This window comes from Mustela nivalis (genome assembly GCF_964662115.1).
Source record: "Mustela nivalis genome assembly, chromosome: 5".
NCBI classification, from domain to species: domain Eukaryota; kingdom Metazoa; phylum Chordata; class Mammalia; order Carnivora; family Mustelidae; genus Mustela; species Mustela nivalis.
The window spans coordinates 26,022,796-26,039,624 of NC_139024.1; the positions used below are offsets into that span (position 1 = coordinate 26,022,796).

Here is a 16,829-nt window from a genome sequence, read left to right on the forward strand (position 1 = left end):
TACTCCCATGTTGCAACAAGTCTGTGCTCTTGAATCAGATTAATTGCTTCCAGAGAACACAGTTATTCTAGTTGATATCATATTATTTAAAGAAAAAACAATAATATTTTGTGAACAGGAATTTATAGTGTTTTGTGAAGGCCTGATGGGGCCCTTGGCTCAGTGTTTTATCTGTTTTCTTTTTATCTGGATTTCAGAAGAGTCACTTATTTTTTTAAAGATTTCATTTATTCATTTATTTGTCAGAAGGAGAGCACAAATAGGGGGAACAGCAGGCAGAGGGAGAAGCAGGCTCCCCACTGAATAGGGAGCCCGATTTGGGGCTTTATCCCAGGACCCTGGGATCATGACCTGCATCAGAGGCAGATGCTTAACCGACTGAGCCACCCAGGCATCCTAGAAAAGTCCCTTTTTTTTCTGTTGAGATGCAAGTGTCCTCTAAGTTAATAGTATTTTTCTTTCCTCCTCCCAGTGATTTCCAAAATTCATTTTTAAAATTGCCTTTAAATAGTCTGAATGTGAAGCTAAGGCTAATAAATATACATTATTACGATTTTAGTGGAAGAAGGTGTATTTCTAACCTATGTATTTGGGGATAGCAGTGACACTTAAAAATGATTTCAAAATCTGAGATTTTGAGCATCTGAAAATTGAGAATTGTTTCCAGTTTAGCAAATTTGCCTGGTGACTATGGACTGTGACTGGGTTGTGATGAAGAGAGCTATAGTGAAAAAGACAGACTGAATTGGCATCCCAACAGTAATGTACCTTGGGGCTTTCTACCTTCAATTAAAAATAAACAGCTACAATACTTAATCTAGCCAGAAATGCTGAGAAAAACTCATTAGATGTGCTCGCAACACCTGTCATCAAAGGTTTGGTGTGTTCTTGCAGTGAGTTTTACTGCCCTGTCTTTCCATCAGCTGGGTCACTGCAACTGAATTAACCATCATTTATGATCGATATATCATAACTTTAATCACTAAGCCATAAAAATTCCATCTTCATTTAAAGGATAAGAAAACAAAACTATGAAGTATTAATGAGGCTACTTTTCATTACATTTGATAAAGTTATGATCATAAGATTGCTTGACAATATTCACAAAGGATCAGTTAAATATAAGGTGAAACTAAAATTCTGGACATGAGTTTATTAACTTTGTATATGAAAACCTTAAGGAAAACATAAAAGCTTAGAAATAGGATATACATAACCACCAAAGCAGTCAAAGAAGGGACAGTGTTCATAAAGAAATTTTTATTAATGCAATACCAACAGGAAAGAAGAGGAGAGCAAAGTGAATAGAATACTTGAAGTTAAAAACGTGGAAGCCAGTATATCGGCAATAACAATTAATGGAAATGGAATATAGATACTTAGGTCAGATTTTTTTTAAATTCAGTCAAGTCTAACGTTATTTGCACGAGACCCACTTAAAATGATGATGGGTAAATTGGAAATATAGTGAGAATGAGAATGGAGAAAAGGATTAATGGAAATCAGAAATTTATATGAGGTTTTCCCAAAACTGATGATCTCTGGAAAGACTGTGAGGAGCCTGGCAAAAGATGGAAGAGAATGCACTGGAGGCATTCAATGTTATGTGTGGTTTGTGGCAAAGACCCATACAGCGAAATGCGTTTCGTGTTTGTGATGGGAAAGTGCTTCTGAACACAGAAAAATGTCACTAGGAAAGAGCAGCCAAATTAAACGGGATTTTCTAGAATTTTTGGTAAAACTATAACTTACTTGGAATCCCACTGCTGTTTCTCAAGTACAGATTATCTCTGTTCTTTAGAACAGTTTTTTCTGAGAAGGAGATGCTCATCTTACAACATCCTGTGCACTGCCGAGTGTTTAAAAATGCTGGGTATTTTAGACAGGTGTAGGCATTATGATTGATTTATAAATGCAGAAGAATCTGATTGGCTAGCAGCAGGTGGTCTCCCAAAATGAACCTGTCGACAGAGAGTGAATGGGTATTTTCATTTGGAGAGCTGGAAATCTGCAAATCCTGCAAATCTAAGCACTTGCTGCTGGTAGGCAGTAAAATCTGAAGTAGTCCATGCTCAGACACTCTCTTCTAGGTGACCTTTAGCTCGGGGCCATCACATTGCCCTGGTGGAAGGAATCAGTGCATGTGGGCTTGATGAGAGCAGTGCAGCAAGTTAGAGTGAATGTTGGACAGTTTCACCTCTACATAGAAGAAGCTTGACCCAAAGGCTGCAGGTAGTTCATAGACGTTTCGGTGGAACAGAAACAGTAAAAATACCTTACTGGGTAATGAAATGGAAGGAAATATGTCATTGTTACATTTTTTATGAATCATGGGTATCGTCTTTGAAATTAGTTCCATATTAATTATGTCCTTAATTCTTATATCTGTGTATTTCAAGCGTGCACAATAATATACTCTTAAAGATATAATTATCTAATAAAAATTAAAAATTAGTTAAAAGAATGAAAACATAATGACAGGAATTTGCCTCTGGCCTTGGCAGTGTAATTGGTCCTAGAGCAGCCCTCCTGCTATCAACAGCGAGGAAACCACTCGAGATCAAGCAGTCCTTTGCAGATGTAGTCAGCAGGCATTGCTGGACCATCATCTGTAAGAGCAGCAAGTCCTGTGACGGCCCCATCTTTCCGCCTTTCTGGAGATATTTTCTGGAATCTGGCACAAGGACGGAGGAGCCCACAGAATATTGCGGTTTCCCTGCCTTAGTATCTAATGAATTCAGGAAGACTGAAGCCACTGGAATTTGCAGGCAGGGAACTACCACGAAGAGTCCCAGAATTCTGCCTTGGTCTCCTTTTGTGTCCTTGCTGACCTTTAAGTAGTACATGCATAGCATGAGACTTCGTGATTCAGGCTAACTACTACCAGGGAGCTGTAAGCCAACAACTACCAGAGGGTTAACAAGTCAGAAGCTGCCACTTTCTGACCAAAATGGAAAGACCTTGTGAACACCAGGGTCTTCACCAGCAACCCCAGAAAGGCCCACCTTTGCAGTGGGGCTGTAGATGTTCCCCACCAAAGCTTGAAAACAAGCTGATCAATGGATCAGCTGATCCATTGGATCAAGCTGATCTACTAACAAATTAAGTGCCTCAAAACTTTTTAAAGGAAGACAAAACAAACAAGTCAGAAAATCTAGACAACATTCAAAATGTGTAGAATCCAATTTTTAAAAGTTGCAAGATGTATAAAGCAACAGAAAAATGTGACTTATAGCCAGGAAAAATAGTAGCCAGTGAAACAGACTCAGAAATGACAGGTAGTAGAACTAGCAGACAGGGACTTTTTTAAAGCTATTATAAAATAATTTTTAAAGGATTTGAGAAAATGTTAATATAATGAACAAAGAAATAATATAAAAATGAGCCAAACATTTTTCTAGATGTGAAAATAAGCCATCCAAAATGAAAAAGTCTCTGCGTGGGTTTAATAGCAATTTGGATACTACAAAAATATCAGTGCATTTGGAAACAGGACAATTGAAAATAAACCAAAAAGAGACAGAACAAAACCAAAAATGAACACAGCCTCATCTGTGGAACAATGCTAAGTGATCTAACATTGCGTATTTGAAGTCCTACAGTAGGGGTGAGGGGGAATGTGAAAATACATAGGAGGGGGAAAAGGTCAAAAGTGTTATGAATTTGAGAAAATAGACAAAGCCATGGTTCCAAAATGCTCGACAAATCTCAAGCAGGGTCCTACAGCAAAGCCCATTAATTAATTTGTATAAAACCTAAGATGATGATAAAAAAATCTTAAAAGCAGCAAGCACATAGTGAGGAAACATGGTGAGAAAACGGTTGGAAATGACTTCTCACCTGAAACAATGCAAGGTAGGAGACAATGGAAAGAAAGCATTTTCCTTTTCGACTGCCATATTTAAAAGTACAGTTCTTCCCCTCCCCAGGCCCCACATCCTGCCCCTCCCTTACCTACACCTGTTCATGTTCTCCATGGCATTCATCATTTTATAATATGCTACATAATTCCATATGTGTCTCCTCCATTAGAACATTTTTTTCCTGATCTGTTCACTAATGTATCTTTAAATGTCTTGCACATAATGGCTGCTTAGCAAATATTTATGGAATGAACATATTAAAGAGTAACACTTGTTGGTAAGTGTGTGAGGCTTCTGAAGACAAACAGAACCAACAGGTTATGTGTATGTATATATAGAGAGATTTATTTTTGAAGAGTTGGCTAGGGGCGCCGGGGTGGCTCAGTGGGTTAAAGCCTCTGCCTTCGGCTCAGGTCGTGATCCCAGGGTCCTTGGATTGAGCCCGGCATCAGGCTCTCTGCTCGGCGGGGAGCCTGCTTCCTCCTCTCTCTGCCTGCCTCTCTGCCTACTTGTGATCTCTGTCTGTCAAATAAATAAATAAAACCTTTAAAAATAAATAAATAAATAGAGCTGGCTAACATAATCGTGAAGGCTTTACAAGTCCAAAGTCTTAAAGGTCTTAAAGGTACATCGGCAGGCTGGAAATCCAGAGTTTCAGTTTGAGTCTAAGGGTGGTCTGCTGGCAGAACTCCTCCTTGCCTGGGATGGTCACTGCTTTTCTGTTAACGCTCTGGGCTGGTTGTATGAGGCGTACTCACATTATGGAGGGTAATCACCTTTTAAGAATCCACCAATTTAAATGTCAGTGTCATCCAAAAAACATCTTCACAGAAACATCTAGAATAATGTTTGGCCAAATATCTGGGTACTGCGGTCTAGCCAAGTTGCTAGGTAAAGTTAGCCATTGTAGTAGGATGTGGAAAAACAGGAACTGTCATTCACTGTGACACGTCAGATGTAACTTGGTATGACTATTTCGGAAAATAATTTGGCACCACCTCACAAGGTTGAATATGTGCATATCCTGCCACTGAAAAATTTCATTTCTCTTTATAGACCTGGAAATACAGATAAGGCCGCAGATTAACATGTTCAGAATTTTTGTGACGTGTTACTTGTAATAGGAAGAAAATAAAAATAAAACATTTATTCGTGGGGAAAAAGGATCAATTAATTTTGGCATATTTTTAGATCTGAATACTGCATAGCAATTAAAAAATGAAATTAAATATACGTATGTTGACATGGATTGATTTTTTAAATTACATTGAATTAAAAAAGGTTAATTCCAAAAGGATATGTGTGTGCATTTATATAGAGTTTGAAACCACTTCTATTTCATTTTGGAAACTCAAAATTATAATATATTGTTTGTCATATTAGTCTACCAAGATTGTTTTTGCTACCTGAGATTCTCCTGTTTAATACTACCAAGGAAATCCACAGAAGCACAGGCTTTTGGTCTTTGACATCGTGTTGTAGAGGCAACTAAAGATACCCAAGGATCTGCTCAGTAGAAACCGCATCACGTCACCAAGTTGCACCACTGATGAACTTTATTGTGTCCTGCCTGTTTTGCTAATTCTTACTCATTTGCAAAAGTATTAAAATATGTGACCCATGATGAAATTTCAGGGTCAGGGATATTGATATTTAGAATGGCAGATTGCATGTATTCTCAGTTAAAGCCTAGACTATAAATTTAAATAAAAATCACATTGAGTCACGACATGCAGTTATATCTGTTGATATTTTCCATTTAAGTATTTCACTATGCTTTTTTTTTTTCAAATTGTGATGCAAGAGAAAAATAAATTAAAATTGATGTTTATCTTTTTTCTGACTTTCTTTGCCAGTCATAAATTTGGGGTAACCATATGACATTTGAGGTTAACCTTTATTTTTTAGTTAACAGTGGTTTCACAAAAGAGATTTTCTAATCAGCCCCCTGCCCTGTTTTTATTTCCTTCCTAGTTGTCTGACGATGGTCGCTATGTCTTATTATCAATAAGGGAGGGATGTGATCCAGTAAACCGACTCTGGTACTGTGACCTACAGCAGGAATCCAATGGCATCAGTGGTAAGTTATCTTTCAAACAGGCAATAGTCCATAAAGCTCCATTAAGAAGCAATTATTTTGATCTTTTAATTGATTTCCCAAGAAACCTCCTTCCATTCAGCCGTATGAACCCTCAGTTCATATTTTTTCTTTCAGTATTGTTGCATAAAATGAGGAAAAATTGAATGAAGCTCTTTGTTGGCTTTAGCATTTTCTCCATAAATTGAGGTTAACTATATACTTTGCATATGAATGTGGACGTGTCTGTTGATTATTGCAGATGAAGATTATTGCAGTTAAAGAGAATCTAGCTCTTTGGTCTGTAAAGCACTGTAATTGTCTAGATGTAATGGTGCAAAGTGTCACAGGCAAAAGGAAGAGACCCGTGAGAATTAGTCAGGTTAACAGGTAATTATAAGATGGTTTCCTAGCACTGAGCCACATGCACAGTAACAGCCTGATTTTGCTTTCTGGGAGCCTTATACATCATGAGAGTAAGCATAGGACCAGCCAGCTACAGATTGTGGCAGTGGCTCATTTTAAATGTTGCTCTCTTTGAGCCTCTAGGTCATAGCAGCAGCATTATCGAGTGCTAAAGCTTTCCAGCTGCACAATTTACTGTGCTAAGAATACCCAGACCCCAAAACTGCACAGATAGGCTGGCACTCGGATAAGGACAGGAAACTAATTACACTGTTCTGGTTAAAATAAATATATTTTAGAGAATGTGATGCAGATTTTCAAACTATATAATTTGAGTGCATTTTAAATTATTAAATTACTTCACTGTGTTACATTATGATAAGAAAATATACATCTTTTTTTTTTGATCGGGCATTGCATCATTTTTAAACTTCTCCCAACATTCTTAGATACTGTAGAGCGCCATTCCCAGATGCAGAAGGATGAAGTCAGCAGATTGATTCAGGTGTGACATATATATCCATTTAATAAAGATACTTGTAGGGTTTTTTCTGTTTAAAAAAAAAAAAAAAAGATATACCCATTTTGATTTCAAAAGGAAGTTGCAAGAACCACACCAGTTGTTACGTTCTTTGACAGGAGCAAAACCAGCACCTAAGAATTGTTCGCTTGAGTTTCCAGTCTAGTCGACACGGAACTGAACCTCTGAAGAATGGGATCTGGAAAAAACAGGGACAGCTGTTACTCTGCTGTTACCCACACAGTATTCCTTTGTGAGTCTGAGATAGTGGAAAGAACTTCACTTTTTTCCACTTTATTATAAATTCCAGTTCCGTCATTCTTCCTCTAGAGAGTGCCAGTTTCATTTTCTTTTTATTACTTTCTCATTATATATTTAAATTATTAGCTAGACTTGTTATTAAATGATGCAAGTTAACAAATCAAAAAACACAAATTGCTTAATTTCCTTTAAGTACAAGGAGGAGAATTTCTTCCATAGACCAGTATACTGAACTCGTATTGCTGTGTCCGCTTTAATAATAGTAATAACTGAGTGAAACTTACAGAAGAGCTGGCAGAACTCAAGGAAAGCCTGTTGTCTTCCAGACCTCTTGGTCTTTATCTTTTTTTTTTTTTTTTAACTTTGCATACTTTTTATCCCCCAATTTATCATTGCCATATTATGGAGGAATTAGAGAAGAGGGTATGATCCCTAGAGACTGAGATTCTGGAGGGAAGATGGCAGAGAGGTACACCAGGCCATCACAAATAAAATGCTAGACACTGTAGCCCTGAAAGAACAGGAAGGAGAAAGAAGGGAAGCGTCTAAGGAACCGTAAATGGCAATAATGCATGCAGCTGGGAAGCTCCTGTTCACAAAACAAGCCAGCTCCTGGCCAGCCTTCCCAGTTGGATCTTCCTTGAGTTTCCTTGACTTCCTTGACTGTTGTCTCTGCTTCTTAGGTGGCTGTTTTGCAGTCTAGGTGAAGAGCCCAGTGCTCTTACTTTAGCGATTACCATTTTCCAATTGTTCTCTCTTTTTTTTTAAATCATCCAGAGGAATTTTAAGGTTATTTTGTCATGATCTGAACAGAAGTCCAGCCATATGTTGGACTAGGGCTGTGTGTCAACCTGTAAATTTATTTGGTATTTGATCTCTCAGTGGAACCACTTTTTTTTTTTTTTTTTTTTTTACTTTTTAAACTTTTACATAAGCTCTACACCCAGCATAGGGCTTTGAACTCACAATCCTGAGATCAGGAGTCTCATGCTCTACTGACTGAGCCAGCCAGGTGCCCCATAACCATATACTACTTGTTAGAGTTACTCCTAGGTATATGTAGTTATTGATGGCTTGTGAAGGTATCTATCAAGGTTTACCCAAAGAAGCAGAACCAGTAGGAGACATACATTAAGAGATGTTTTGTAAGAAACGGGCCTATGTGATTTGAGGGCTGGCTAGCTAAGTCTGAAATCAGTAGGGCAGCCCACCAGGAAAAACAGTCTGGAATTCTCAGGCACAGGCTGAAGCTGCTGTCCACAGGCGGTATTTCTTCTTTCTCAGAGAAACCTCACTTCCCGGAGAAGGCATTTCAACTGATTCAATCAGCCCTGCCTAGATTATCTAGGATAATCTCCTTTACCTAAAGTCAACTGATTATGGTCTTTAATCACACCTACAAAACACCTTGGCAGTAACACTTTGGTCAGTATTTGATTGATTAACTCCAGACATGTCAAAAAGACCATCCAAGTGAGCTCATGGAAAACCACAGGGAGAGCAAACAAGTCTGACCGTACAAACCTGATTTCATTTTTTAATAAGGTGACTAAACTGACCAGTATTTGGAATTCATTGAGGTGCTTAAAAAAGTACGTGATATCCTATAGATTTGGAAGCGAATAATAAGATAGGTGAATTTGAAGCTGTTGATTCATACACTGATATGCATACTGAAGGCACTAGGGAGTGTTGGCCCATGACAGCTGCTAATGTCTTGGTCTGGCTCAGCTTGCCATCTTTTTTTCATCATTGCTTCACTAGCATCAACTCTGTGGATGACGTAAACCTCAGAGTAGTTACTCCTTTGAAAGGCAGTCCTAGGATTCTGAAAGCTCTCGACAGTCACAATGATCGGCCAGTACTAATTAAGATGAAATGGGGATCCATTTCCGCGCTCGGGTTTAAGTCAGTTGCATACAACAATATTTTTTTTAATTTTTATTTTTTTTTATTAACATACAATGTATTATTAGCCCCAGGGGTACAGGTCTGTGAATCGTCAGGCTTACACAGTACACAGCATTCACCACAGCACATACCCTCCCCAATATCCATAACCCAGCCACCTTCTCCCTACCTCCCTCCCCCCGGCAACCCTCAGTTTGTTTTGTGAGATTAAGAGTCTCTTGTGGTTTGGCTCCCTCCTGATCCCACCTTGTTTCATTTATTCTTTTCATACCACCCAAACCCCTTACATTGCCTCTCAATTCCTCGTATCAGGGAGATCATATGATAATTGTCTTTCTCTGATTGACTTATTTTGCTAACCATAGTACCCTCTAGTTCCATCCATGTCGTCACAAATGGCAAAATTTCATTTCTTTTGATGGCTGCATAGTATCCATTTGCAAGAGAGTTTGTTCGTTTGTTTGAATTGACAGCTGGTTCATTAGGAGTCAATAATATGATTATTACTGTTTTAAAGAGACAAGTACTGTGAGTTGAACTGTTGAAGACATTAAGAATAGTTAGTTTATAACAGGAGAGACCTAGCAGATCAAGATAGTGATCATTAAAAATTTTTTAAATAACCCCTACTGACCAGGGTTGAATGTATTGCAACAATAACCAGAACACTTTCAAGTCTGATGTGAATTTTAGTCTCAGCTCCAAGACTAACTAACTGGTGAGCCTGGAGTTGGAATGTTTTCTCTCACTATTTCCATGACTACTGATGGGGAAGGAATACCTACATCAGGAGGAATTGTGAGGCATAATGAAGAGGTATGGAATACAGCTTAGCGGGGTTCCTGGCACATAGTAGGTTCTAGGAATTCCTCCCTTCTTTTTTCCATTGTTTATTGACTGAAAGAGAAATATTTGGAATGAGCACACTTTGATTTGGGAAACCACGGGAAAATAGATTGAGGAAGTCCTAGAATAAATAGTTAACCTTCTGTATCAAAGCTGCTCTAAACACAGATCTTAGTATTGACTTGTTTCCTGTAAAATCAGATTCATAATAAAAAAGAAATGTCCTTTCATTAACAAAAACATAAATAGGTGTGTCTGTAAGTGCAAGACTGTGTGGGGAGATGTCTAATTTTTGATAATTGATAATTGAAATTTGATAATTGAAATTTCAGGGGTTTATATGCCAGAGATCTTTTTCTTGCTATTTCCTTACCTGATGCATGTTTGTAATATTTTTTAAACGAGGGGAATAATAACTAACACTTAACTGAAATGCTAAATGTGCTAGTTAACTATCCGATGAGTTGAACTTGAATAGCCGGTGACCAAAAACTAAATCTGTTACGAAATCTTTCATTTTATATTGCTGAAATTTAACCTAAAGCCTTCTGCTATGATTTTAATCTTTCTTGCCTTAAAGGCAGGGAAAATGATCAGCATTTTCATGCAAATTAATTCTTCATTTATTAGGGCATCGCTGAATTGCTTGTCAGGAAAACTAAATAACTTTACTTTGGTAGCACTTTTTAACTTTTCTGTCAACTTTGCCTCCCAAGAAAATTTTCTTTCCCTGTGCATTTTGAAATGAGAATCACAAAAAGCACAAAAAAGTGGCTGATGGCTGTACAATATCATAGAAAAAACAGGACACAGAGAAAACAAAACTACAAGAATACAGGATGGGAAAAAAAAATCCTAGAGCCTTGAGAGTTAAAGGAGTTCCCTGTGAAACTGGATTCCTTTGTCATTTACATTTGTCTTATAAATTCCAATTTTTCTTCTCCAGTCTGCTGACCATTTGCCACTCTGTTAGCCGGATCTTTCCTCAGAGAACCTCCTTTCCACCACTTAACATCTGCAGTATTTTCACTTAAGAATGATATCTGTTACAAACTGAGGGCCGTAGCTTTTCCCTAGAACTGCAAATCAGGGTGGTTTGCTGCTCCTTTCCTGATCTTTACGTCCAGGTAAGTCCTCTGACTCACCTCATTCACCACTATGTAGAAACAGCACTAGGCATATATATGATTTCCTAGGTGTTCAAAACCGCCAAGTAGGTGCCCTCCAAAGAACATCACACCCCCTTTTGTGCCGGCTGCCGGAGACATGTTCTGAGTTGCTCTCTCTCTACTTTCTTTGGGGAAGGAGAGATTTTTGTCTTAGCCGTGAGCACACTTTCTCATGCCTTCGGTTGACGCCTTTCCTTCTCCAGTTGACTGTTTTCTTTTGCCAAATTCTGATTTCTTTTTCTCTCCATACAAAAATAAAACAAAACCAGTAAGAACACTTTGAGTATTTGTGAGCTGCATGAGATCAGGGACCTTGTCTGTCTTGCTCTCTGGATTGCCCAGCCCCTAGAGCAGTGCCTGACAGATAACAAGGACTCGGTCCTTGACCAGACTTTACTTAGTCTTCCCTAAGTCCTCTTCCTAGCTAGGCCTCAACCTTGGTTCCTTGGCCTCCTCCTCCCTCATTGGACCAACATAGCTTAGTTGTGACAAGAATCTCACTACATCAATTTAGAGAGAATCCCCTACCGTCCATATCTGATCACCCTTGATATCTGGTAAAATTCCTCACTCCCCCCCCCCCCCCACTGTCCTCCACATGCTGATGACTTTGACCTGCTCTCACCAAGAATATTCTTGGGTCAGTTTCACAAGAACCCCTCTACTCTATGTGTCTTCTCAGTGACTACCCCTCTGTCCGTTCTGCTTATTGGCTATAAATTCCCAACTATCTTTTTTTGTATTTGGAGTTAAGTCTGATCTCTCTCTCTTATTGTGATAGTCTTGATTATCTCAACAGTCCTAAATACAGTCTTCTTTACCATTTTAACAAGTGTAAGATAATTTTTTTTCTTTAACATAGACTCATAGAAGGTGGGTTCCAGCTTGTCTTGAATATCATTGGCCCTTTGTGGCTCCTGGTGCTCAGAGGGCCCTGCTTTATAAGCCAACTTCCATCAGTAACTGTTAAATTTTCTTGGAAGCATTTTGAATCTTCACTTTTCTGGCCACCTAAATTTTTTTTAGTTGAATTTTTATCCTTTGTTAAACTCTGAGAATGGTGAGTAGGTACAGACCATGTTTCTCCAGTCCTGTATATTGTACAAGCAGGAGATTTTTGCTTCTCTTTGTCTGTTCCTTGTTTAAGACCAAAAATGAGGAAACCACTTAGGACCCCAGGCTGGCATGATAATTTAATCATTCTGCAGTAGAAAAGACAGCTGAGTCTTGACTCCTGTGATTCTTAATGTGATTGATGCCAGTAGATTAGTTGAAATTAATCATTCTGAACCTTGGAAGAAAATGATCCATGTCTAGATTTTCTTAGTTATATTTTCTCTACTTTTCTTAATAGTTTTTTGAATTATATATGTATTTTGTTTCCTAAGTTTATTATCCTATTTTGAATATGCAGTTGGCCCTTGAACAGCCCTAATTTGACCTTTGCACATCCATGTATACACAGATTTTTCCTTTTCTTGATAATAAATATAGTATCAAACTGTAAAGGTATTTTCTCTTAAGATTTTTTAGTGGTCACTTCCCTGTAGCTTACGTTATTGTAAGGATACTGTATATAATACACATAACATACAAAATATATACTAATTGACTCGTGGTGTTGTCAGGAAAGCTTCCATTCGACAGTGGTCCAGTAGTAAAGTTTTGAGGGAGGTAAAAGTATACGTGGATTTTTGACTCTGCCCGGGATGGTGTTCCTAACCCTTGCACTGTTCAGCGGTCAATAGTATATAAAGTTACTTCATATCAACTAAATGGGGAATGAATTTTCACATATTTTCTCTATTACTGTTAAATATCAGGACTTAGATCTGTTCTTTTTTCATATATTTGGACTTCAAAAAATTTCATTAAAATTTAATTTATACCATGAAAATATAAGCGATGGTTTTCAACATTCTCTTATATAAATTTATCTTAGTGTTCAATATAGTTAATGTACATTTCTGAATAGTTTTATTGGAAGAGTATGAGACTACGACTTTAAATTCGATTGCTTCTGTTGTCTTCACACTGTCAACAGATACATATGTTTCAGTCTGAAATGCAGGATTGTATAAATGTTACCTGTTTAGTTATGAAGCAGACACATAGCAGCACCCCACTCTGTGCAGTTCTTCCTCCCCTGGTGTGCGCCCCACCTGCTGGGCCCAATTTCAGGGCGCATCGGTGCTGTGACCTGGCACACAGGCCCAGGCGCAGAGGTAGGACAGCTCTGGAGTTGAAAACACTCAGGTCCCTCCCGCTCCCCTCTGGGTTTTTGGTTGTTGTTGTTCCCTCTCTTTTTGGTTCTTTCAATTTTTCTGTGAAAGGTCAGAGACTTTATTTCATCTTTTATAGGGTGACCAACAAAAGAGACTCTGACCATTTGGCCCAGTTTTGAATGAATTTAAACATGTATGAGAGGTTTTTAAGTAGAATCTTTAGGAAGCAATTATTAGGTGAAAAGATCTATCAGAGCCTGAAGTCCTTGTTAGTGACATAACGTACTCCTGGCACGAATGTCACCGTCCTCCAGGCAGGCCCAAAGTGGTCTTTGCTCCCAATTGCAGCATTAACGAAGCCTTCGGCAAAAAAGACAGGTGGTGCGGACATCATTGATCATCAAAAGAAATACCACCTCACCCTTACTAAATCCAGACTTTCACCACCCTGTCTGCTTTTTCCTTTTTTGCTGAAAGTTTGAGCCTTCTAGGCTGATGAAGTTTCCAGCACTCAGCATGTTGTTTTAGTACTTCCATGTCATTAAATAAGAAAATTGGCTTTCTTCTGAATAAGAAATGCATTTACACTCCAGATTATATGTAAAAATAAAAGGAGCTCAGTATTCATCAGACACCTAAATGGCTCCTTTGGCCATCTCTGGCTAACGCAGGGCACACCTCTTGTTTCTAGGTAGCCGGGACCATAGTGACTCCACGGGTCATACCTTGTGGGGCTGAGGTGGAGTGGAAAGGGGGAGATAAACATTTGAGAAACTTGAAATGAAAGAGTTGTCCAAAGTGTAGCAAGCTCAGCTGAGTGTGAAGAGCCAGATGAACAGGGGAGGGGGACCTCTCTGGGAGACAGGGAGTCATGAGAAAAGAGTGCGTTTCAGAGCGGGAATGCAAGAAGGGCAAAAAGAATTGGAACATCAAAAGATAACATAAAAATAAGACGTGGATTTTGAAGTAAAATAAGTAGTAGTGATAAAATTAGTATTTTCACTAATTTTAAAAAATGAGTGATTTTAAGGGCTTTTTCTAGGAAAATAGCTGTGTGTTGTGACAGATGGAAATCAGATTTTAAAGTTCACTATTAGCAAATCAGGCTGTTCAGAAGCCACATTTAGCTTATTTTTGTCATTTGAAGAATGCTGGGATTATTTGGAATAGTAGTAAGTATTGACTATTTAACATTTTCTGTGTGCCAAATTCTGAGCAAAGAGTGTCGAGAATTCATGTAGCCTTCTCAACAACCTCTGAGGAGCACATGTTATCCCTAGGAGCCTGGGATGTGAGGCCGGTTCACTTTCCTGAGATAAAGATTCAGACTCAGGTCAGCTGATACACCCAAGCCCATGTTCTAACCATCACTATGAGGCAGGGGAGGTGGAAAGAAGTTGGCAGGCCAGGAACAGCTACCTCCCCCGCCCCCCTTCGGTTTTAGAGCAAGTCCACACTTTCCATTTGTTTATGTTGTTACATAGTGTTTCATAAAGTATAAAAGCACTTTATAGCTCCTGTTACTAGAGAGCTTATGAAAATTTTCTATGAAACATAGTTAATACCATGCATTTTCAAAGAAAGCAATAAAAGTAATGACTTTGCTCTAGGGAAAGCACAAGATGAATTATTTTAAGCTAATCTTCACTCAGTAAACAAATCATTCTCCCACCAAGAATCAGGTCTATAAAAAGTAATTTTAACTTTAATGTGAAGAAGTTTGGGAATTGGATTCTTTTGGCTTCAGAGCGAATAATGTCACTTACAGAGAAAAGAATCTAAGAAAAGGTTGGCAAAAAAACGAGATGTTTGGGAGTTAAGCCATGTCTCTTTTTTAAAAGTAATTTTTCTGTGTTCCATTTAAATCAATAGAGTTCTGGCTTGTGAATAGCAAAACTGAGTGAGCCCCATTGTTCAACTGAAATACCATTTCTCTTGAATTATTTCGTGCCAGAGCCCTGAGGAGCAAGGAGCTCAGGAGAGCAGAAGGATCTTTGAGCTCCATTTTAAATGTGCTGCCCCATGAGGGCCAGTACTCTGAACCACCTTTGTATAAGTCCAGCCACATAACTCAAATTTGAATGAATTTATGACTTGTAGTATTTATTAATGACTGAGGTTAATACTCCAGAATTTGATTGTGGATAACAACTGTACACTGTTATTTCAGTGTTTACTGGAGCCTTGATTATTTGAAACAAATGTGCCACATCTTCAGGTTCTCCTGATTATATAGAGATAGTGACAGTCAAATGTCTACCGTGCCTTTGGTAGATGTTTCAGTGACTTTTTGTGTTGGGGGTGGGGTGGCTAGGGTCATAATAAATATAACTACAATGGCAGCAAGACCTTTTCAGGTAGAAACCGTAAGATGGTTACTTTGAGAAATAAAGGTTGCACATCAGGAAATGTTTTATTGTCAGGGGAACATTTAAGGAATCTGACATTTTCCTGAGCCAAAACTCTTGTGTCTACAAATGTCATAGTCCAGAAAATTGTGATTCATCACTCTTATTATAAACAAACGTACTTTTCTGATTGTCTGCAATTTTTACATTACCCACTAAGTTTTTAGTTATTTACTTATTCTTCTAAGGAATATTTTTTTGTCCCCCCCCTCTTTTAAAGCATTGTTTTCTGTAAATTAAAAAATGAAGTTACCTTTGGTTACCTCCTTTTGAGATTAGCAGTTTGTCACTAAAAAAAATTATAATTTGAATGCACAGCTTAATCTTTATAAAAATTAATTGTAAGGATTTCTCTTTGAAGGAGTTTAGCAGATTATATATTCTGAGTAACCTCCCAGTTGAAATAACTGAAATGCTGTAAGAAGTTTATAAAGTATCTTTCTAAATATATTGTTAAATTAGTACACAAAACAAGAGAAACCATAGAGACCAAAGACAAAAATGAAAGCAGGAATCCTGGATTGTTCTGGGTTGTTCCTCCTGGGCTTTGGGGGTTGATTTCCCATCTGATGGCCACCTAGGGCAAGGGGATGGTGGATAAAGCCTCTGGTTCTCCATGTTGGAAAGTCCAATAAGGGATACTGTCAATGTAATGGTGATTAAGAAATAAACCTAGGAGTGGGGAAATGGGGAGTGAGGGAGAGGTAGTAGCAGGTTGTGAATTCTCCTAAAACATGAGAAAGACTGACGTGGGTACAGTTGTCTGGATTGCCCCTCTGAGGTCCAAAAGTCCTCATGCCAAGAATTTAATTTAAAGGGTTCCCAGGTTCATTGCCTCCCAACATGCAAATGGAATCCAAATGGAAGTCTTCTCTGGAGGAGTGCCACTTTAACCTGGCCTCCACGAATTGCCACAGATAATGTTTCAAGGGAAATCATTTCACAGTCAAAAATCTCAAATTAAAGAAAAAAGTCACAGGGGCACCTGGGTGGCTTAGTGGATTAAGCCTCTGCCTTTGCCTCAGGTCATGGTCTCAGGGTCCTAGGATTGAACCCCACATCAGGCTCTCTGCTTAGCAGAGAGCCTGCTCCTCCACCCCCTGCCTGCCTCTCTGCCTACTCATGATCTCTCTCTCTGTCAAAT

At 38.5% G+C, this 16,829-nt stretch overlaps 1 protein-coding gene across 1 annotated transcript in view; it reads left to right on the forward strand.

Annotated features, from left to right (window-relative positions):
• Window positions 1-16,829, forward strand: part of PREP (prolyl endopeptidase) — a 112,215-nt gene that overhangs the window by 43,747 nt on the left and 51,639 nt on the right. The window contains exon 7 of the mRNA XM_082730540.1: window positions 5,838-5,943. Coding sequence (XP_082586666.1) covers window positions 5,838-5,943 — 106 coding nt within the window. The remainder of the gene's footprint in view (window positions 1-5,837; window positions 5,944-16,829) is intronic.